The sequence below is a fragment of the Mytilus galloprovincialis genome, chromosome 13 (genome assembly GCF_965363235.1).
Source record: "Mytilus galloprovincialis chromosome 13, xbMytGall1.hap1.1, whole genome shotgun sequence".
NCBI classification, from domain to species: Eukaryota; Metazoa; Mollusca; class Bivalvia; order Mytilida; family Mytilidae; genus Mytilus; species Mytilus galloprovincialis.
Window position 1 is genome coordinate 15,674,587 of NC_134850.1, and position 24,195 is coordinate 15,698,781.

At 31.8% G+C, this 24,195-nt stretch overlaps 1 protein-coding gene across 1 annotated transcript; it reads left to right on the plus strand.

Moving 5' to 3' along the window:
• The first annotated feature begins 847 nt into the window (after positions 1–847).
• Positions 848–19,749, plus strand: LOC143056989 (transmembrane protein 26-like). The gene is made up of 4 exons (XM_076230211.1): positions 848–1,150; positions 8,144–8,315; positions 17,074–17,280; positions 18,619–19,749. Exons 1-4 carry the CDS (start codon positions 960–962, stop codon positions 19,180–19,182), a joined length of 1,134 nt encoding a protein of 377 aa, XP_076086326.1. The 5' UTR covers positions 848–959; the 3' UTR covers positions 19,183–19,749.
• The last annotated feature ends 4,446 nt before the right edge of the window (positions 19,750–24,195 follow it).

Sequence of the window (24,195 nt, forward strand, 5' to 3'; positions counted from 1 at the left end):
TCAGATATGTCTTTTGAATAAACCTTTTCTAAAATGTAAACTGCCATACATTAAAATAGGTTTAATTGTATGGTCATATAAAGGTGCATTAAAGTTGAGACACTAGGATTTGATGATACTATATCAACAAAAAATGTCAGGAATCCATTTGTATAAAATGATACAATTAATATACAGAAAAATTTGAAGAAAAATCTAATTCAGGGATGAAGAAGTTTATCCTTTTGATTTTGCATAGCAAATCATGAAAAAAATCTTATTCAGGAGTGAAGAAGTTTATCCTTATGATTTTGCAAGCAAATCATGAAAATGTGTTTTATACAATAAATAATAAAAAAGTTTTACTTTATATATATTGAGTCAACATTTTTGGGGTCAGTTCTGTGCAATATAATTTTTGCGTAAAATTTCATTGTAATTTACATAAAACCACAGCAGACTTATTAAAAGATGATTCACATGTCGATTCCATCCTTTCAAGCGGCAGGATTGTTAACTACTCTACGATACAATGATAAAACATTTGTTTTTTTTATTACTGCCATCACCATTCGATATCGTTTTGTAAGTGATGATGATTTTACCAGAATAACATTATATCATTCTGTAAAAACTGGATTTCTGTGGGTGTAATTTAATTAATTAAATGAATGGTGAAGCATCGAATCTGTTGTTGCATCCTTTGTCTGTAAACAAAAATGAAACTGAAACCTTATAACGTACGTGTGGGCATGCGTTGACTTAAATAATCACGTGACTGACAATAGTCTGCCAATCGATAAGCGGGATTTTTCGGAATGCTTACAACTTTTTTTCAAAACATATTTACAAGATTATTTGTACAGTGATAAGTAATTCAGTTAGGAAAAGCAATGACTTATGGATTTAATCAAGTAATTGAATTATCATAAAAATATTCAAAGAAATTTTGTTTTAAACGGGTTCTAAAATCTTTGAAAATGAGGTGCCTGACGATTTGTCGCGCCCTTTTAGTGAGGATTCTATTTTCCATACACGGAATGATAGCAATTTGGAGGCTTTATATGGTCATTGGACAGATCTGGTGCTGGTACCTTTCTGCTGCATTACTTGGACTTTTTATTGAAACCATAGTAACACTGGTTAAGAAGAGAGGAAAAGAATGGAAATGGTAGGTATTTCGCTTTTTTCAATTTAGAATTCCTTGGAAAGTGACGAAAACTTTCTATGGTATTACTTTTTCTCATTGTTGAAGGCCGTTTTTAATTATTATATCCACTTCATTTTGACTTTGGAGGATAGTTGTCTCATAGGCATTCATACCACATCTCCCTATTTTTACAAGGATACAAAATCTTATATGTACAAAATCATATACATGTAACTCATTGGTGGATCGACGTTTACCTGAAATCGTTTAAACAATGTTCGATTTCCTCCTTGACTTTGAAAAATTAAATCGTCAAAAATGTATTTCTCATCAATTCATGGAAATAAAAAAAGGAGGCAGAAGATATCAAGATATTAATTCATGGGAAACTAATTAGGTAATATGACCTTAATTTGATAGTTTGTGTTTTAAATTATTCTTTATACCGCAAGGTGTACATGTATGTGTTAGTGGTATTTGAAGACAAAACAGGACGTTGAAAATATTTTCCAGAAGTGGTTTTGACTTTTTTTAGCATTCAAAAAAATCTTTTGTTGATGTTAAACAAATTTATCCAAAACATCTTTATATATATTATTTTAATTATGAATGCTTTTTTGTATTATTCTAAACGAAGAAAACTCCCAAGAAAATCGCGAACACAATATGATATTAATTAGCATCATAACTTATGAAAATAATCGAAATATTCATTTTTTTTCATGGAAAGTATAAAAGCAATTATAAAAAGATGATTAATTCATTTAAATGTCTCCATGATAACATCTCTGTACATTTATCGACAGGTTGAAGGTATTCATATGGACACAAATTGCACCCTTTAAATAACATATTTTTTGTTATTTTACTTTTTAGATACGGTACTGTAAGGATAAAGCTCAATTATAATAATTATAAAGTATTGTCAGATTTCTTTTAATGTAAAAGACGAGAGGAATAGAAGAAATTGTAGAAATTCTGTTTAAAAAAAGTATATAATAGTCAAAGACCCTAAATTTCATCCAAAACAAAATCACTCTATCAGCCTTAACCCGAATGACCTTCTATTCTTTACTTCTGGTGCATTTTTCTGTAGTTTTGGTCCAGTCAGCTCTATTCTGTAAATTTTATTTGGACCCTCATTTGGATTTATAGGTACAGTTTGTATAGATAGAATCACAACTGTTTTCTTACTAAATGTTCAAAACAAGTCAGCAATTGATTCTGAAAATTGTAACAGCAATTGATTCTGAAAATTGTAAAAAGAAACAACAAAAGTCGGTGAAAGTTGACAATTTCCGTAAAAACAAACGCATAATCGACTGAGCAGTGGTATTTAACAGTAATTCATTGCTCGTAATTATGTTTCAATTTGTGTACACCTCATTTCCTTGAAATTATTACATTACCGGTCACATGTAAATATCCAGGATAATAAAATCCTGGCAGTTCTAATAAAATATCGGAATTAAATATGTTGATAGGCCCTTTATATTCCCAAGTATTAACTTTTGGAATAACAATTAGGAGAAAATACTATAAAAACAAATCTTATCAACAATCAAAACGTAAAAAGTAAAACTGATTGTGTAGTTATACTTTGAAAGTTGAATGTAACGTGGAAACCCTTATTAATGAATCGTTGTTTATTGGACTGAATCATGAGCTTTCAACCATATTCGGGAAAATTTAATTTAGTATAATTCTTATATGATTTGCATATTAGGGAATACGTTGATGTGAGAGGACTTCCGGTAGTTGATCTAGACGTCGGTTATTTTTCGATAGACGACATTGACCGAACTTCTTTTCGTAACCAATGTAAACAAGATGGCGGCGATAATAACACCGACGTATAAAAACTATAATTTCACTGCACGTTAATCGTTGAATAAAATAATACATAAACATATTCATTTGAATGATAATAAGAGTTTTTGCAGTTAAATTTTTATCAGAAAGCAAATTTCATTGAGTATTTTTGCGCTTACCAACAAATATATTCATGCGCCAGGCCTATTCAATGACATAAATATACAATTTACGTGTGATAGAGGTAACGATTTTGAAAAAAATATATTCTCTATCTTCAATTTTATAGAATTATAAGGATTAAACGCCTTGTTAAAGGAATTTATGGGTGTGTAAACTGGACCAAGTCACTCACAAACATATCATAAAGTCCTTTGGACTTTTATTTGTTTGTGAGTGATTTGGATGAGATTATACACCAATAAATTCCTTCAAAAAAGGCGTTTAATCCTTATAATTCTATAAAATTGAAGATAGAGAATATATTTTCTATAATAATGTTCATACCGCATGGATATTACTAATATTAAAGCTCATCCTGTACATGCATAAAATATTTGCTACTGGACGTTAAGCAACCATAAATTAATCATTTTTTTCTTTATGTCTAATAGATTTAAAAATAAACCGTTACCAGGTTACGAAAATTTATGAAAAACAAGAATGAAAGACAAAATGTCACATGAACAAACGCGACAACCACTGAATGAAGGAGCCTGCCTTTGACATAGTGTTCATTTGCATTGTGTATTTGAAAATTGAGTAAAGGAGTTGTACATTTCCAGCAGGGGTATTGGTGTTATTGGTGGTCGAGTGGTCTAAGTAGTTTATTTAGTTCGAACCATGCACATGGGAAGTGAGATCGACTCTGCTCTTATTTGACTAGTATTTCCCGGCATTTGGGCTTTCTGCTCTTATGATAACTATATAAGACCAAAATATTGCCTAGAGTGCATAAAGGTGCGTTTAACACAAAAATCAATCAATCATTTTTTAGCTTAAGAAACTAAGAAAATATCATTGTTCCGTTTTCGATGCAACTTTCGCTATTTTAATCATATAGCATCATTACTGCTTTATTTTCACAGTTTGGCACCTTTAAGTAGAATGGGATAAGCATTAATCTTTTTAGCCAATTATTTTCTCGTCTCTTCTCCATTTTTATTACCTTCATACATTTTTTTAGCTGTAAATGTTTGTTTTATTCCTTAGCCTCAACTTAGAGACAGAAACCTATATGAAAACCACATTTTAGTGTTAATTATTTCTACAAATGATGCAATAATATGACTGAAATCTGGTTAGAAACTTTCATGGTTATATAAAAAAAAAATATTCAACGAATGTAGTGAAGCAAAACTCTTATAATGATAACAGCAAAAACTATGTAATGATTATATTACTTGACAGCTATAAGAAAACATTTAATTTCATGGAGGCTTATTCCAATTTTGTATACATATGTAACAAGGAAGAAGTGTATTGTTATAAATTAGGATTTTTTTTTTTATAGATTTTAGTTACGCTAATGCTTCATGGATGTCTCATTGTGATTTGATTGATATCTATGTGTTTGCTTAATTTTTAGTGGAAAGTATTGCATGCGGATATTATCAATAAACTAATTAGTTGGCTCCACAAAGCAGGTCGCATTGGATACAAGGACGGTAATCTGTCCTTCCGTATTACAAAATGGGTTATTCTTGGCACGATTCAAAAATAAAGTGTCCCTTGCAACAGGCTTATAATTTAATACGCTAGACGCGCGTTTCGTCTACTGTATGACTCATCAGTGACGCTCAGATCCCAAATATGTAGAAAGCCAAACAAGTATAAAGTTGAAGAGCATTGAAGACCCAAAATTCCAAAAAGTTGTGCCAAATAGGGTAATTTATGCCTGGGATAAGAAAATCCTTAATATTTCGAACAATTCATATGTTTGTAAAAACTGCTAATTAATAAAAAATGACTATATTATTGATATTCGTGTCAACTTTGAAGAACTGACTACTGGGCTGGTGATACCCCCGGGGACGAAACGCTCACGAGCAGTGGCATCGATCTAGTGGTGTAAATAGTTTCAAAGGTGCCAGGCTTATAATTTGATATGCCAGACGCTCGTTTTGTCTACATATAACTCACCAGTGACGCTCTGATCCAAAATAGGAAGAACAAGTACAAATGTATATCAAAGTTGAAGAGAATTCTGGTTCAAATAGGTACATATCTGAAGTGACAAATAAAATCTTATTGGAGATACTAGTTAACATTATGCTTATATAAAAAGTTCTTGGAAATTGCAGAATTTGCCATACATCTGAACGAATGGGAAAAACTATTTTCAGAAATAATACGAATGACATTACTTTCGGAACACATATTGATTACTTATAATTGCAATAACTGTAAGCAAAACCAACATGATGCCATTACGGGAACCCCAAGGGATCTGACATCATGACATTACTGTTACTCTATGAATCATTATTCTACCAACATTCATTAATTTTATTACCATAACCGATTAAGGAGGGTCTGGATTTGGGTGAAAAGGGGGAGGGGTATTCAAATCATAATTTTTTTAGGCAAACAATTCTCTTTTCATTTGAGCAACCGTTCTATCCAACACCTCTTGCTTTTGCATTTCGCCGTCCCTTTCATCCAGATAGACAAACTTTGCATTTCTTTTTTTTTTTTATCATCGGCTATATTTTGTATTATAAATGCTAAATGGTGTGCTTGAAATATTTGCAACTTAAAGTTAGACAAGCAACACCTTATCAATCACTATTTTTTATCGTCATGATCTTGTATAAAATATGTGCCACTGGACATCAAGTAAGGAACGATGGTATTTCACTGTAAAATGGTAATCTCAAATCAAGCATGTTTTAAATGTGACAGCAATCCAAATAAACCAAAAGGCATCGATGACAAGGAGATCGACAAACGGTCTTCAAGGTATTATTTATATACACTCCGCCATAAGTTAGGCACTGCCTTATTTCGCTTTATTTTTTCCAAATGAACTTATTTTAAAGAAAAAAGCATGCAATATATTAAAACTGTAAACACTATGTATCATTTGGCTTCTTATCACCAGTACGCATTTTTTTGGATATGAAAAATTGTGATCTTAAAATATGGGTGGTGCTCAACTTATTGCGGAGTTTATAGATAAATGTGCAAGCAATAATTAAGATTGCTAAAAGTTGTCAATCAAAATCATGTATCTTGCACTGACTGATTAGATAGACTCCGAACAATACCTAGCATAACTCTCTAGGGTTTTGATAACCCGACTAACAACATCATTACAATATGATTTTGATTAATCTAACATAAATGAACTCTCTTCCTGTATGATCTTTGACACTTCTTGATTCTACAAATGAGACAACATTATTTTGTTTTTTTTCTAGTTATTTATTTACGATTCACAAAATGACAAAAACATGATTTAAATTTGTTTATTGAAACTGACTTGTAATTAGTTTGATTCGATAACACAGCAGACATACAGGCTATTGTATTTCATTTTTTATCATTTGGAGTCAAAATGTATGTGCAACTTCCGAATCATGGCCGTTGGCTCCCCGAACTTTCCCGAAGTCCTCCGATTGCCGAGTTTGTGAGCTTCGTTCCGTGCTTGGAAGTTAAAATTGTATAGTTACAATTTTGATATTTTTAGTGTTCATTGTTAGATAGATAGATAGATACTTTATTTCTAAAAAACTAAATACAAGTTTACAGAGAAACATACAATATAATTACAGATATAATAGTTGAGGTAAACAAATACAGTATTGCTAAGATATTTCAAAAGTACAAAATTATGATGCATGTTTAGTAACATGTATAATTAACGATTGAACTTACCGTTGTTAACATACTACATGTACATGTACTAACGGGAATTAATAACCGTGCATAGTTTATAGTAAAAAGCGCTGTACACTTCAATTGTCACCCATCTTTAACAATGTTCATACCTCAGATAATTTTAAGGAGAATGTATATGTTGGAAATACAATGATCATGTTTTGAAATTCTATACAAGTTCTTTCTAATTCTAATTAAATAATGAATGTATCTAAGTTACATTTTCTTATTTTTTGAATATCATTTACACTTAAGAGTTGCTCTCAACGTGTCACCATAATGCAGTAATACCGCTTTATAAAAGTATGACATTATTTCAGATCTATTGTCCCTATGACACTATGAGTCGCTCGCACAAAAATCCTATGGGATAAAACCCCCTTATTTAGCACTGATTTTAAACAGTCCTACTAATAATGATAAAATCGAGAATGGAAATCGGGAATATGCCAAAGAGACAACAACCCGACCAAATAGAAGAAAACAGCCATCTTAAGGAAATTCCGTACCCGGCAGGCTGTAGCTGGCCCTAAATAAAAATGTGTACTAGTTCAGTGAAAATGGACGTCATACTAAACTTCAAAACATATAACTAAACTAATTTAAAAACTAAAAACATGAACATTTTAGATAATTTTAATGTTGATGTGACATCAACCATAACTATAAATGTAAATATGGTATGGACGAACGGATGGACATATTTGCAAAGACAAACAGACGGGCACACAAACGAGAAATATGATGCCCACAGAATTTACGTTGTTAGTACATGTCATAATGATAATCATAAGAGAATATATAAACATGGTTGGTATTTGAATATTGATACGAGTTATGATTAAATTTAAAATGTCAACACACTGGATATTTGACTATTTATGTATTGAAGACCTACTGTATTGCCATTTTAGCCAATTGTCTGCCTAGAAATAGGTGGTGCCGGTGGGGATGCCTAGATCTACAGTTTGAAGTAATTTGAATATATCTGTAAGATTTAAAATTTATGAATCCTAAGGGAGGTGAAAATTGTTCATAACAGTAACACAAACGATAGTTTAAGGCAACAGTAGTTCACTTACTATAGTTAAAGTCTCGTGAATCGATTGAGAAAATAAACCAAGGTAATTTCAAACATAAACTGAGGGAACCATATGAAGGACCGATAACTGGTGCTCGAAAGGGTAAGCGGTTCCTATGATGCACGAACCGCATGCCATGTCAATCATAAAACCTACAAAAAATGCATCATATTGCCGTGAAAACAAACTGTAAAAATATATTTTTTTTAATATAAAATCACTTGTTTTGATTTTTCAGGTTTTGTCCAAGTGTATTCTTCTACCTTGCTTCTGTTGTACCTGCTATTTGGTTTTTGGAACTACATAATATGCATAAACGGATAGATAAAAGGAACAATTTTAATGCGTCACTTCCGGTTATACAGGATGCAAATTCAACAGACGAAGATCTTACTGTCGACATCAAAGGGGTAAGCATTCATCTCTGATACTCTTGAATAAGCTGTAATAGAATCTAATTTACATCTTCGGTGCTTAAATTTAGATGTTATAGGAAGATGTGGTGTGAGTGCCAATGAGACAACTCTTCATCCAAATAACAATTTAAAAACTAAACCATTATAGGTCAATGTACGACCTTCAACACGGAGTCTTGGCTTACACCGAACAACAAGCTATAAAGGGCCCCAAAACTACTAGTGTAAAACCATTCAAACAGGAAAACCAACGGTCTAATCTATATAAAAAAAACGAGAAACAAGAAACACGTATAAATAACATAAACAAACGACAACTAATGTACATCAGATTCCTGACTTAGGACAGGTGCAAACATTCGCTGCGAGATTAAACGTTTTAATGGTATCAAACCTTCTTCCCTTTTCTGAAGCAATAGCTTACATCACAACATAGAAAAACACATGATAAAGTATCAATTGGCAGGCATAACTCAATAAAAAAAAACGTAAATTAATACACTATGAACGAATAAATTTGATCTGCGATATCTGAATGCAAATGCACAGTTAATAAAATATTAGGGACAAACATCCAAGGCCAAAAAGCAAACAAACAAGTCCAAACAAAGCCATGGCAAGACACCACTGCGAAATATTTAACCCTTCGAAATAGTCACTTTTGAAAAAAAACCGGTTTTAATAATACAGGTAAATCTTGAAGTTTATACAAATGTAGTAAAAAGAATTGAAAATTAGAAGATATTCCAAATAATCAAAGCTGGTATATAGACAAGATCCATATAAATATAAAATAACAAAAAAGCATTACTCCAAGGGCCTAGGTGGCCAAGTGGTTTAAGTAGTCGAACTACTGTATCATTAGCCTGTCAACACTAAGTTTGCGAGTTCGAATACTGTACGTGGAAGATACGCTCGAATTTATTGACTAGGATTGTCAGTTTTGATACTAAAGGTCGGTGGTTCTCTCCGAGGATTAGCAACTTTATCTGAGTACAAAAAGTGACTGCCACGAAATAGCACAAAAGTTCTAAAAGTTATCAAAGGTACCAGGATATATATATATAATTTGAAAGTGGCTTTAAAAACTAACCAACGAATCAATCAATAAATCAATTAATACCGAATGATATTAATTAAAAAAACATATAGTTCTCGAAAAATGCGCAAACAAATAGAAATTGAGTAAAAACGACTCTTATTTTTTGGGGGCTTTTTGTATTGATGGCTGAATCCATTAAAAGATCTGGTAAGTATTCGATATTTTCCCGTAGCAAATCTGAAATTTCAATAGAATGTATTCAATAATTTAACTGATTCTCTTATCATATTCCATGAAAATAAACTGCCTATTTGGGTTTTCTGGTAAATAGTTTGAGTCATTTTAAGCTTGAAATAATCGCGTAAAGTGCTATAGGAAAATAGCTTTATCTGATATGACTTTGAAACCCCTCCCCTAAAAGAAACAGAAAATTATGAGCTAAATAATGTAGAAAAGGGAAAAGAAAATGGGTTGTGATAGGTTATAAGATAACAGGACTCCATATGAAATTACGAATGCATCCATGTCTGCCAGAATGGTTTTCCAAAAAACAATCCAAACCTTTCACTTGTACGACAGTCGCTTAAAATTCCTAAATTAAAGTACAGCAGTCACCATTGTGTTACATGTATAACGTTTACCACTTTAAACACAAAGAACTATTTCAAAAAAGAAAAACACAAGGGCATATAGACACTCTATTTTACATAAGCAAAAATGAAAGACATTCATATAAAATAGTCCATAGCACAATAACGCAATGGCGGGATGTATGAATACAGAGATACGCAAAACGTGTATTACCAAAATTGACTAAACAGTAAAGTTATAAAAAAATACAAATGCAAATTACAAGCGGCACTTAAATCAGTATTAATTCATTATTTGTATTTTTAGTGTCCTTTTGTGTCTTACTCAATCATAATAAACAGGAGTTAGATGAAGTATCCACTAGTTAGCCAGCTGTGTTTTAAAACGGTCATTTTGATATAAAAGTAAAATAACGAAAACACCGAAGCAAATAAAAATTTCAAACACTTCAAACGAATGGATAACAGCTGTCATATTTGGTACAGACACAACATTAACTTAAAGCTGGTTGTGACAGCTAGCTAAACCTCTCACTTGCATGAGAGTGACATTAAATAAACCGCTTTTTAAAGAATGCGCAATACAATATTATATTATTTTCAGTCGTCTTTCAGCCAATTTTCATTCTAATCACATGCGCTTAATTCAGTCCTGTTTAGACAATTCGCTAGCTATCAATTAAGTCTTTGAACAAACTGTTCAATAGGTTTCATTTACCTGTGTAAAATCAACATCATACTAAATTGTTTGAAAATCTTCAAATCTACTGAACAATACTGATTAGGCTGCAAGCGAATTGTCTAAAGGTTGCAGTCTTGTAATTGACTGCTCCATAGGCTTACATGCAAAACAGCTGATCTTTGAAAATAAAAAAATAAATAAAAAATGCTAAATAGAAATCTTTTTTCATGTTCATATCATGTATGTACTAATAGGAAATTGTGATTTAAACGGAAAAAAGTGGGTCATGCCACGAAGAATAAAAAGTTACGTAATCCTAAAGTCAAAACATTTTTTTTCTACTTTCTGTTTGCTGTTTTTACTAGGCCACACCACTTCCAGTTAACATGATATCCTTCCACTTTCATGGATTGATATCCTCCAAAAGATGCAAGATTTTTTAAAAGTCTATACATATGTTTCAATTCAGCATAAACATATAATCAAACAGAAAAAAATTCAGAAAAAAATTCAGAAAAAAATTCAGAAAAAAATGCATTATTCTGTTCCCTCCATGTTTTGACATGCAACGGAAAGTGGAGTTGTAATACAAGACTGGTACCTAAGCAGTACTCAATTTACCGCCGTGGATGTGTATAAAAATTGGCTGAAAGACTGGACATGACCGAATTACTTATTAATCAGACTTCCAGATGATGTTTTGCTCAAAATTACCCTATAGGACTAAAATTAGTCTCTAGTATATATACATGTATCACCAACGTTGCTAACTTTTTTTGTACTATATGTTATAATATATCACTCTTCTTTAGCTTTATAAACATAGCGATGTTCTAATCATGATATTTCTAGATCGTTTTTGCTTGATGATATCAAAATATTCTCTTTTCAAACTTATCTTATAGGTCCGTTTCGAGCTACGAAATTTTTGAATTTTCCTATTAGAACCGAAAATATAATTTCATGCAAACGCACGATGTAAATATATTACCAATTTATTGCCTATCCATGTTTAAATCAGCAAAAAGGATGGCATAATAGAAGGATTATAACACGCTCGTACGATATAAAATACTGCTAGGGACAATACTTCTACATGCAGAAGAATGGCAATTTTTTATTTTGATAATGACTTTATCAGCCAGAATACCAAACGATCCCGCTCTCAAGGTATTACCGAATGGGTACGTGTTTATTATATGAAATACTACAAGGAGAGCATTGAAATACAAAATGCAAATTCAAAATTGTGAATTTTAGTGAAGAATGGAATGTTGTGTGAAAATTGTAGATTTACGAAAAAACACTTGACCTCCTCGGCATTTAAAAGTATTTTCACAAAAATACTAAACTCCGAGGAAAATTCAAAACGAAAATCCCTAATCAAATGACAAAATCAAATATCAAAAACACCAAACGAATGCACAATAACTGTCATACACAGCTACTTTTGCATAGGTACTATTTCTGTACTAAAAATATGTAGTACTAAAAATTAACTTTTAATATATAGTACTATTTCTTTACTTTAAATTTATTGTAATATTTAGGTACTTGTGTTTTACAGTACTTGATTTGTACTAAAGATTTTGGTACAGAAATATTACAAAATTCCATAATTTTAAGAGATTTGAAATAGAAAAACTTTCAAAATGCTGAAAATGTAACGGAAATAACCAAAAATCTGTAGTACCTAAATTTCCAGTACAAATTAAGTACTGTAAAAAACAGCTATCTAAATATTACAATGATTTTAAAGTAACAAAATAGTACTGAATATTATAAGTAAATTTCCAGTACTACAAATTTTTAGTACAGAAATAGTACCTATGCAAAAGTAGCTGTGTATACCCGACTTGTTGTAGGCATTTTATTGTGTAGAAAGTTGTGGAATAAACCTGATTGTATAGCTAGCTTATCATCTCACTTGTATGACAGTTGCATACAATTTCCATTATATCAACAACGATATGTGAACAAAATAAACAGACAAAATAGGTAAAAATGTCCAAAATAGGTGCACAGCAGTCAACATTGTGTTATTATCTTAATTACCATAAACACAATCAAATATGTTAACAAACATTTACCATGGTACAATAACACAATGATGTGATGTTTAAGTACAGAGCCACGTCATATGTAAAAATGAAACACCAAAATGCATATTGCATAGCATATTAGCAAAAATGAAAACAATAAGGCAAATCTTATCATAGTACAATAACACAATGACTGAAAGTATAAGTACAGAGCAACGTCAAATGGATACAACCAAAAACAGTAAAAGTAGTGATCATAAAGACAAATAAAGGAATAATATAACAGTTATTAAGATGATAAACAACGTCAGTATCCAGAATCTATACTTCAAGACCATCGTGTATTATTTGTGAAGTTGATACGGCATATTTATCAACAAGGTATTGGTACCTTTCAATGAATCTTTTTTTTTTAGAAAAAGGACGAGACGTTCCTTAACATACTCCTGGTTTATCAACTTTCTACTCAGACACTTGTGACGTTTCACAAAGTCTGATTAGTTGCTGTTAACATACTTTTAACACTAAAAATGTGTTTTGCAATGTAATTAGGATGTGTTAATTAAAGTAAGCCGTTGATATGTTTACACTACGAAACATTTATACTCTAAAAAATCAGAAATGTTTACGAAATAATTCACTTTCAACAAAATTGCGAAACAAATTGGGCAAACAATACTTGTGTGTATACATTGATGTTGTTTCATAGTATTCGATAGTTTTAACTAAAACAATAATGCAGTAGACATGATTTTAAACACTAAAAGTGTCATCAGTTATATAGCGTTCAACTCATCAACTCTGATCTGGGCAGAATGGTCCGATAATAAACTCCCTTGTGTTCATGATGGGAAATATTGATGTCAGAGTAATCATACATTTGCTTTTATTTAATTGAAAGCACGTTACATGAAATCAATTCCTTTTATTGACAATAGATGGAATGAATGTTTGATAACGATACTATTTTAACAATGAAAATGTCTTTGGAATGTTAAATAGTATAAATGAATGAACGGAAAATATCACCAGTGTCATTTAAGTACCAATAACGTTCATGTTAAATTTTGAATTTTTAAGCTACTACTTTTTTTCCGAATTTTTAACTTAGTATACTTTTATTGGTTATTTTTAATTTTTTTTTAGCAAATATTTTGAAGTTTTAACTTACTTTTATTGGTACCGATCCAATATCTCCTTAATTTATCATGCCCATTTTATATACATTTTATTGTTTTATCAATGCTAGTTTTTCAAATCTTTTTGTTTTAAAAGTTTTAAACATGGCCCTTTATATTTTATTGTTAATACTTATATATGTATATGGAAATATATTGTAAATCGCTTAGGGTAATTTTAATATTATATAATGCGCTGTTATAAATACTATATAATTATAATAATGTTATGGTATCAGTTACCTAGTATACTAAATAGTATAGTTATTTGCTTTCCCGACGTTATGCTGCTTTTTAGTAAACCTTCTGAAGTGAAGGAAAACAAATTAAGGCAACAGTAGTATACCGGTGTTCAAAAGTCATTAATCGATTGAGAGAAAAAGAATCTGGCTCAAATATATATTCATTAGCAAGACATACAGCTAAAGTTATATTGGTTAGAAAATCTACTTTTTAGAATTACATAAAGTTTTGTACACAGCAAATATATATATAATAACTTGGCCGAATCAGTGATAAGTGTTATTGTAATCTTATAAAATTTATATTACAAAATAATTATATCATGTGTTCACGGTTAATAGGATATTTAGAAGTATATGTTGATCAATTATATGGAATAATGACCCTTTCAAAACCCCTGGATCTGAATGATGTGACCTGACAGGCTGACATAAAGCTTGATTCAAGTCGGTATAGGCAATACAATTACAAACATATGCTATGACGATCTTTCAAATAAACACAACAGTAGTGTGCAGCTCTTTAGTAGTCCTAAATCGACTATGATAGGAAATCAACAGACCAACAGAAACACTGAACTGCAACAAAAGCAAACGCTTGCATACATAGAAACGGACTATTTGATAACAACTATCATATTCCCGACTTAGTACAGGACTTTCAAGAAAAAAATGGTGGATTGAACCTGGTTTTATGGCTGGCCAAACATCAGAACACACGGGACAGAAATATATATAAACAAATGATAAAGTAGTACATAACAATATGTAAACTGCAGAATAACAACGGACATCTACCAAAACCGACAAAAAAAAAGCAGAACATATGGAAAATTATATCAAGGCATACTTATATACAATTTAACATTGTGAGTTGTTCAAGTATGGAACGCCGTAGTTGCCTTATGTGAACATATGTCTATTCGGTATTGTTGATACCAACTTCCCAACCATTTTGTAGAGGAATAAAAATATGAATGAATCAAGCACAAAATGTTTCTCGGAAAATTAAAAAAAAAAACCTTAATCAATAAAGGTTGATAATGAGTCAACTCTCCACAAGAGATCAAAATGACACAGAAATTACCAACTATAGGTTACCGTACGGCCTTCAAAAATAAGCAAAACCCTTACTCCATAGTCGGCTATATAAGGCCCGAATGGACACATTTGATGTTATACAGAATATGTAAGAAATAATTGATGCAAGCTATACTTTATTGGTTGTTTTAACATGTTAAAACAACCAATAAAGTATAGCTTGCATCAATTATTTCGATTCTGATTAGGACAATTAAGGTATTTTTTATGTCCGATGTGTATAAGGGTAAAGCGATTGTATAGGCTCTTCATGAACCTCCCTTTTTTGTTTGTAAAGAAGCAAACAGCTGACACTGTGATTTTTCAGAGGGAGGAGTTTTGGAACAGCCAGCATAAACGGTTGTCGTAAATAGGTCAAATATGTCAGTTTCGGAAAGCAACACATTACAGTCATAATACATGAATTAGTAACAACATGTGCATCATTTAAGAGTTTGGAAGTGTTTTAAGTTTATGAAATATATTAAATGCATGCTAATTTGATGAAATTCATTATTTTGCTGTAGTCAAAATGTACGCTTGTGCAGAAAAAAAAATATTGGATTTAGAGCAAGGGTTTATTCATAAAGCGAAAGAAGCACGTCATATTAGAATTGTCGATATAACATAAAGGGAATTGAGTTCACCTAAACGATCAGTAAATTGATGTTAACAAGAATGAAAGCATAGTTTATTTGAAAAAAATGTGTGTTTTAAATGTTGTGGCTAATTACCAGGTGCATATAAACAGATGTTTAGTACGCAAACTCTGATTACATAACCATGCACAAATTTACGCCACAATCGCGATACAAATGTTTTGTTTTGTTTTTATTTAAAATTTTGCAGACTTTTGCACTGACTAACCCCAGTGTCGGTCAAGGACTCGTTTAATCTTTATTTATTTGTTAAAGCTATGATAATTGCATCTGTTTGTACGAGTTTCATACTTTTCTCTTTTTAAATAGAACTACTATTTTTTGGTACGTATGCAGAATGTGGTTCTTTGAAATTAAGATAATTATTATAAATACAAATATGAACAAATAATTATCGAAATATAAATAGTATATGAGATACAACTGTACATGGTCACAAGGCAACAATCATCTTTTTAAACTTAATTTATAAAATTCGAGTGATTGTAGCCGTTTAATGAATGAACCTTTATAATGAAGGCTCAAAGGTAAACACGGTTACATAAAATCAAAAATTTCATAAAATGTTCGACACCGGGAGTTGGCTAGGGTATAGGATTACGGTCACTCGACATTCGTTATTAAACTTTTATAAAAAATATGATTAAAAGCCATTGGAAGGAATGGATGACACATTTGGTTGCTTATTTGTCAAATCCCGCTTTTTTGTAATTTTTTTACCACTTCCTACTTCTTTCTATCGTTTTTCCAGATTTATTTTACCCCCTGTATCCCACATCCCAACATTCCCCTCCATTTCATATCCCAAAAGTGTGTCATTCTCTTAAGGCAATTCAAACTGTAATTTGGATTTAACTTAAGCAGAACATTGCAACACCTATTCGTTATGTTGTAACTACAATTCCCTTCCCTTTTCACGATTATGACCTACCGAATTCGACTATTTACCAGGTTTGTTATAACAGAAATAACACGATGGGTGCGACGTGTGGAACAGGATCTGCTTACCTGAGATCACCTTCAGTTGTTTGGTTGGGTTCGTGTTGCTAAGCCTTTAGTTTTTTATCTTGTGTCTTGTGTACTCTTATTTGTCTGTTTGTCTTTTTCTTTGTTAGCCATGGCGTTGCAAGTTTATTTTTGATCTATGATTTTGACTGTCCCTCTGGTATCTTTTGCTCCTCGTTTTCAATTACACAATAATTTGACTGAAACATTTTTTCATTTTTTTTATTTTCAGATCGGCAAAATTACTATTCCTTTCGCAATACCATCTGATTTATGGTTGAAGGTAATTGAACAGTTTCTGTTACTTATGCTCATAATCGGAAGATGGCTACTCCCGAAAGGCGCATTGTCACATGACCAGCTTTCTCAATTACTATTGGTCTATGTCGGAACAGCAGCCGATATTGTAGAATTTTTTGAAGCATTCAACGAGGATAAGGTATGTAATTTGAAAGATTATTTGAATTGATATCGTGTGCGCTCAATTAAAAAACGCAACTGACAATTTGTATTCAATTTAGAGATTATCAAATAATGTACAAGTAGTCTAAATAAAGGCAACAGTAGTATACCGTTATTCGAAAGTCATAATTGATTGAGAGGAAACCAATCTGGGTTACATACTAAAACCGAAGGAAACTCATTAACTATAAGAGGAAAACAACGAAACAACAGAACACTGAATTTCAACAAAAAACACATACATAGAAACAAACTATTAAATAATAACTGCCATATTCCTGACTTGGTACAGGACATTTTAAGAAAGAAATGGCGTGTCATCCTCTCAGGGAAGATCAAACTGTAATCAGGATGGACAGTTATCTCATTGGCACTCATACCATATATTTGTATATCTATCTATGAATTAAAAAGGAGTGATGAAAGGAAGGATTTTTCTTGAAAGATTGTATGTTGGATATCAACATAAATTTTGCCTAATATCAGACTAACCACGGACCATCAAAAAGTTGTTACTTAGTTTCTTTTAACGTAATGAGAGCATTGCTATCTATTCCGGATGGACGTATCAACCCATCCGACAAAGCCGACCTGACGTCTGTTTTTAACAATGACATTACGAATGTAAAAAGACTATGATGCCTTATTTCTATACATATGCCAACCATTCTAATGCCCCAGTTACTTGTCAATGTAGGCTTTTTTGTTGTCTGTACGTTTGTTCGTACTAATCATAAGTGGCTTTTATTCTAATACGTTTTTTGTCAGCTTAATATTTTGAGAGAAAAACACAATGCCTTTTACTACCAAACACAGATCGAGATCAAAATTGTGTGGCGTCCCTTTCATCGTTCTTGAGTTACGTTTCTTTTTAAAGGAAAAAAAATATCTTTGTTTGCCATTTCTGCACTCTTAATCTAATTTTACCTTTACCAAATGTTCTGAAACTTGTACCCTATGCTTATTGCTAAATGAGGATGAACAAATCCAGTTTTTACTTCGGTGGCGTCAGTTTTATGTTGTATGTTCAAGTTATGTTCCTGTATAATTGGAAAAGTAAAAAAATGCCGTTTCATCACTTTAACTTTACTTTGCCTCACCCAAATATTATATTCTAAAACCCAATGTTTATTACCACTAAACATATATTAAGTTCGATTCTGGGTGTCATTTAAATCACCGTTCTGATGGTATATGCCCTTGTATTTATTGAAAAAAGATGCCACATTTGCTGTGTACGCACTATATTGTATTGACCCTTTGCACAAAATTAGTAATAAGGGTGATTTTTTTATTTGTTTTACTTTTTTTACAGGTAAAATTTAACCCAATGCTTTGTTATAGTGTACTTGGTATTTGGACATCCAGTTTGATGCAATTTACACTTGTTCTCACAGCAACGAGAGCTCGACGAGACCATGCTGGCGCACCAAATGCCATTCAGTTGCATGATCCGGATTCGGCATGCTGTAATCCGGAAATTTACGGAATATTGATTTCCATATTTATGCAAGATTGCCCATTCTTAGTAGTACGTTTATTACTCATATTCAAATATCAAGTTGTCAGTTACACAAATATGTTTTTTACATCTAAGAACTCATTAGTCATCATTTTACTTTTATATCGAGTTGTTGTCGTCCATTGTGAAACACACAATAAGAAGAGAAACGTTAAAGGTAGTCCGATGGTTCCAAGATGCAGACCTGTTGACGGATTTGTTGAATACGAAACTAAGAACGGTAGAGTGAATCTAAAACCATGTCAAAGTACCCCGGATGTATATGTTTGCAAAACAAATGATAGTTTACAACGCTATAAAACTTTAAAACGGATTGGGAAAAGTGATCCCCAAATGATTAAAAGCAAATCCAAATGATGAAAAGGATTGTTTTTTAAATATAAAAATATCTCAAAACTGTTTCTGATAAGCATTCCTTATTTGAATAAATATTTGTAAGTTCCTAGTGCAGGCGGTATAATGATTTGGCTTACGACAGCAACACAGATGATGATTCGGGTTTGCAGAAAAGACCAGCTAAAGCGGTGGAAGTGTGTGTTCAATATATGGTCAATGAGATCATGTATATATGTGTATAACTATAACTTGTGAATGGCGCAAAATTTTTCATTCACATATATATAATATTCTTTGACATAAATATTCTTATTAAAGTAGATAGGTTGGACTATTCCATGTTGTTAAGTGAGGATCTGACTGGGATTGTCAGGAGAGAGAATAATGGGCCAAATCTACATAAAACTGGACCAAAACAAATATAAAGAATGGCGAAAAATAGGACAAAATAATAACGAAAAGAGTATAACGTGATTCTAAAATGAAAAGAATTATCTGAGAGAATAATGGACACAATATATTTAAAGATTAGATAAGAATGACATAGAAAGTCTATGCTTGTAGTAAAATGTATCAAGTGTAAATGAGAAAAGGGGCCTGCAATCTGAGTGTATTCCTTAGTATTTTGTTTCCTCTATTCTTTATATGTTAGCCCTCCATTTTTCTCTATCTTTATTTTTTTGCCCTGTATTCCACATTTTGATCGAGGCCCTCATCGTTTTTATTTTTTATAATGAATGACTTCAGGGAATTTCACCATAAGCAATGACCAATATGTAATGTAATTTTCATATATATTATAATGCTTGTATTATTGAACTAACACCAGTATTTTTAATGTTTGTTAAAATTCTTAATCTAATGCTGTAAATATTGAAGTTCATTAACAGCAATGATATCAATAACAGATCATAAGAAAGTTTCATTAAATATAAGTATTAATATTTACATGTGTACCTTGTTGTGATCCATGGTTATGTACATACATTGTATTGGTATTAAATCTGTATTTAAAAAAAAAGAAGATTGTTTGATTAATCATAACAGTCTTTGTTGTACGTTTGTCATTTCGGGGCCGATTATATTTGACTATGCGGTATATGTTTTGCTTATTGTTGTTAATTTCTATGTTAGTTGGTCTTCTTTGAAGAGTTGTTTCAAGTGATCAGTTACTGTATGCTGGAGTTTCTTAGTGACAGCATATTTGGGGAATATTGAGATAGACGTTTTCAACAAATGGTCGAATTGCTGTTCGGTGTTAACCAAGGCTCCGTGTTGAAGGTCGTACCTTGACCTATAATGATTTACTTTTGTAAATTGTTACTTGGATGGAGAGTTGTCGCAGTAGCACTCATACCACATCTTCCTATATCTTTTATGGAAACAAACTGTGACCGCTCCTTGCCGCCCTCTCAATATTTTCAAATGAATCGGAGTTCCTTCAAACACGTGTCAAAACAAGAAAATCAAAGAAAACAGGTTATTTTATTTCACATTCAGATACATTGATGATGTTCTTTCCATTAACAATCCGAACTTTATTGATTTGGTTCCATTAATATATCACCAAAACAAGAAATAAATGAAACAACAGACACGGCTCCTTCTGCCTCATTTTAAGACTTATACCTCAAATTTGACATATACAGTCATCTCAATACCATAATCTATGACAAACGAGACGATTTAAATTTTGCAATTATCAATTCCCCACCTGAGTAACAATATTCAATTTCACCTGCATTTGGGATATACATTTCCCCACTTATTCGGTAATCAAGAGCCTGCAGCTTCTACTCAGACTTTTTAAAATGTCAACAGTGTCTGAGAAGAAAGTTGACGAACCAGGGGTATGTCATAGAACGTCACGGTCGTTTAAAAAAAAGTTCATCGGAAGGTACTACAAATGTAAGACCTTGTTGATAACTATTCCGTATTCTAATATGACGTGCTTCTTTAGCTTTGGAAAGAAACCATACTTTATTATCCAATAAAATTAGTTTGCACATGCGTATATTGACTACGGCAGAAAAATGAATTTCGTCAAAATGGTATGCATTTTATGTATTTCCTTAAATCAAAACACTTTCAAACACTAAAATGATACACATTTTGTTACTAATACTTTAACAATGACAACAATGTGTTACAATTCGTAATTGAAAATAGTTGACCTAGATACAGCAACGTCCATGTTGGCTGTTCTAACTTCAAAACCCCTCCCCCTAAAAACACGTTTCATCTGTCCTGTTAAAAAGGCATGTCATTGTATATTAATTTCATTGAAACATATGTTCCGACGATAAAATATAAAATAAAGAATAGGTTACTATTACTGTTGTACTGAAATGACAAAATTGTTTCATATTTCTGATAAAATGGATTGACCCTAGCAGGGAATCGAACCCCATTCTCCTATAAAAACAAATAGGCGTAATTACCAATATACCACCAAGGTTTCCAATCCATTTTACAAATGCAACAAGATTGTCACCCAGTATTAATTTTAATCTCATGTATAAATACAGCATTTGAAATCGTCAGATGCACAAAGGCGTGCCCTTTGATCAACTTTAAAAGGTGTAGCCACCGCAAGTATAAATGGATTTCTGTCAAAGGGCCCCTCCTGCCAAGTCTCGAATGTCAGCACAACTTTATCAAGAAATCCTCTATCAGATATGAACATATTTACCAATGCTACAATATTAACCGGCGGAATATTTACGATTAATTTAGTAAATAAAGACCTACCCGATTCTCCTTGCATTGACGACTGACTTGAAAATGTGCGTGTCAAAAATTGACCTCAAAGGAAAAGACTGTTGAAATATAACTTTTCTGCTATATTGTGACAAAAATATTGTTTTAGTTAATAAATTAATTTATTAATATCTGTTTCAATTTTGAATTTTAGAAATTTATACAACTTTGCCAAATTAAACTGGTATGAACTAGTTGGATAAAAATCGACAGGAAGGTTGATGGAAGAGCCTACACAAATACCGTACACTTTATACACAGCGAACATAGATATTACCGTAATTGTCCTAATCAGAATCGAAATAATTGATGCCAGCTATACTTTATTGTAGTTTTAACATGGGTAGGCATTATATTCGTGTTATTTTAGCCAGAGCGATCATGTTAAAACTACAATAAAGTATAGCTGGCATCAATTATTTCTTAATCAACTTAATTCACAAATAATACACAATAGTCTTGAAGTATAGATTATGGGTACTGACGTTGTTTATTGTCTTAATAACGTGTTATATTATAAATACTACTTTTACTGCTTAGTCTGTTTTTGGTATTATCCATTAGACGGGAATCTTTATCTATTTATCCCGCAACTGTGTTATTGTTAAATAATAATTTTTGTACTCTTGTATTTCATTTTTGCTTATGTGATTTGTCTACATGCCTATTTGTGTATCTTAGATTCATATGATGTACCTCTATACTTATATATATATTATGTTAATTTATTGTACTATAAATTTTAATTTAAAATTTTTGTACTCTTTTCTTCATTTTTGCTAATGTGCTTTGTCTATATGCCTTTTTGTGCTCCTTTGTTACATATTTGTTTGTTTTAGATTTAGATTATCGTGATTTAGATTATAACACAATGATGACTGTTGTACACCTATTTATGACATTTTTACCTATTATATAAAAAGGAAGAAGTGGTATGATTGCAAATAAGACAACTCTCCACAAGAGACCAAATGACGCAGAAATTTACAAATATAGGTCAGTCTCCAACAATGAGCAAAGCCAATAGTCAGCATTAAAGGCTTCGAAATGACAAATGTAAATCAATTCAAACGAGAAAACCAACGGCCTAATTTATGTACAAAAAATGAACGAATACCAAATATGTAATACATCAACAAACGACAACCATTTTATTACAGGCTCCTGACTTGGGGGCAGGTAAATGCTTACAGAATGTGGCGGGGTTAAACATATTAGCGGGATCCCATCCCTTCCCCTAACATGAGACAGTGGTGTAACAGTACAACATAAGAAAGAACTATACAAATTAGTTGAAAAAGGCTTAAATCATCACATGGACACATAGAAATACATCTCATCGTTGTCAATTTAATGGAATTCGGTGCATTTTAGATCAGAGTCGATTGCACGTGCCACGTGCTATTTGCGAACGCACAACCTCTGTGTGTTGAGGATAAAAACATCAAGATTCCCATCATTCCTGATCGAATTCGATAATTGAAGAAATAACAAAAAGTAAAATCACAAAAATACTGAACTCCAAGGAAAATTCAAAACGGAAAATCCCTAATGAAATGACAAAAACAAAAGCTCAAACACATCAAACAAATGGATGTCAACTGTCAATATCCTGAACCATTTGTTTTAAAAATTACCTGAACGTGGTTGCTGACCATTTATTTGGTATCTATATTACAGATGATCACTCAAACGCTTACTGCTATATAAACAACTTACAGTATATGTTACTTTTATCTTTATTCATGACTTTTACGATTCACAACGTGTATGTCGGTATAATACCGCCAAAACATTGTAATAATACCGTCACGTCACGTCCGGTATCATTCGAAAACGGTCGAAAACAAAATTGCGATGAATTTGACAGTTGTTGAAAATTAATCTTGCATTTCAGTACAGAAAAGGTAAATTCTGATTTTTTAAGATGGAACAAGAGTGAAAAATTGGTGGTATAACCCTTTGTCATGAACAACAATTAATGGCTGCCAAGGATGATTAACCGCTCATGCAGTATTCTGGAGTTTTCTGTTCCTTTTGGTTTTGTTTGGATTCGTGCTCAATAAACGTATTTACACTTTTGGTATTTAGCTGAATCTTGCCTCCGAATGACATTAGATCTACTTCGAATCACCTTTTGACGTCAAGCAACAATCACTTTTAAATTGTGACGTCAAATAATTAAAATTATGATGTCAAAGTTTACGGGAACCTGTGTGATTTTACGTAAGGGAGCTACCATTTGATTTTTATGGGGGGGGGGGGGCTAGGATG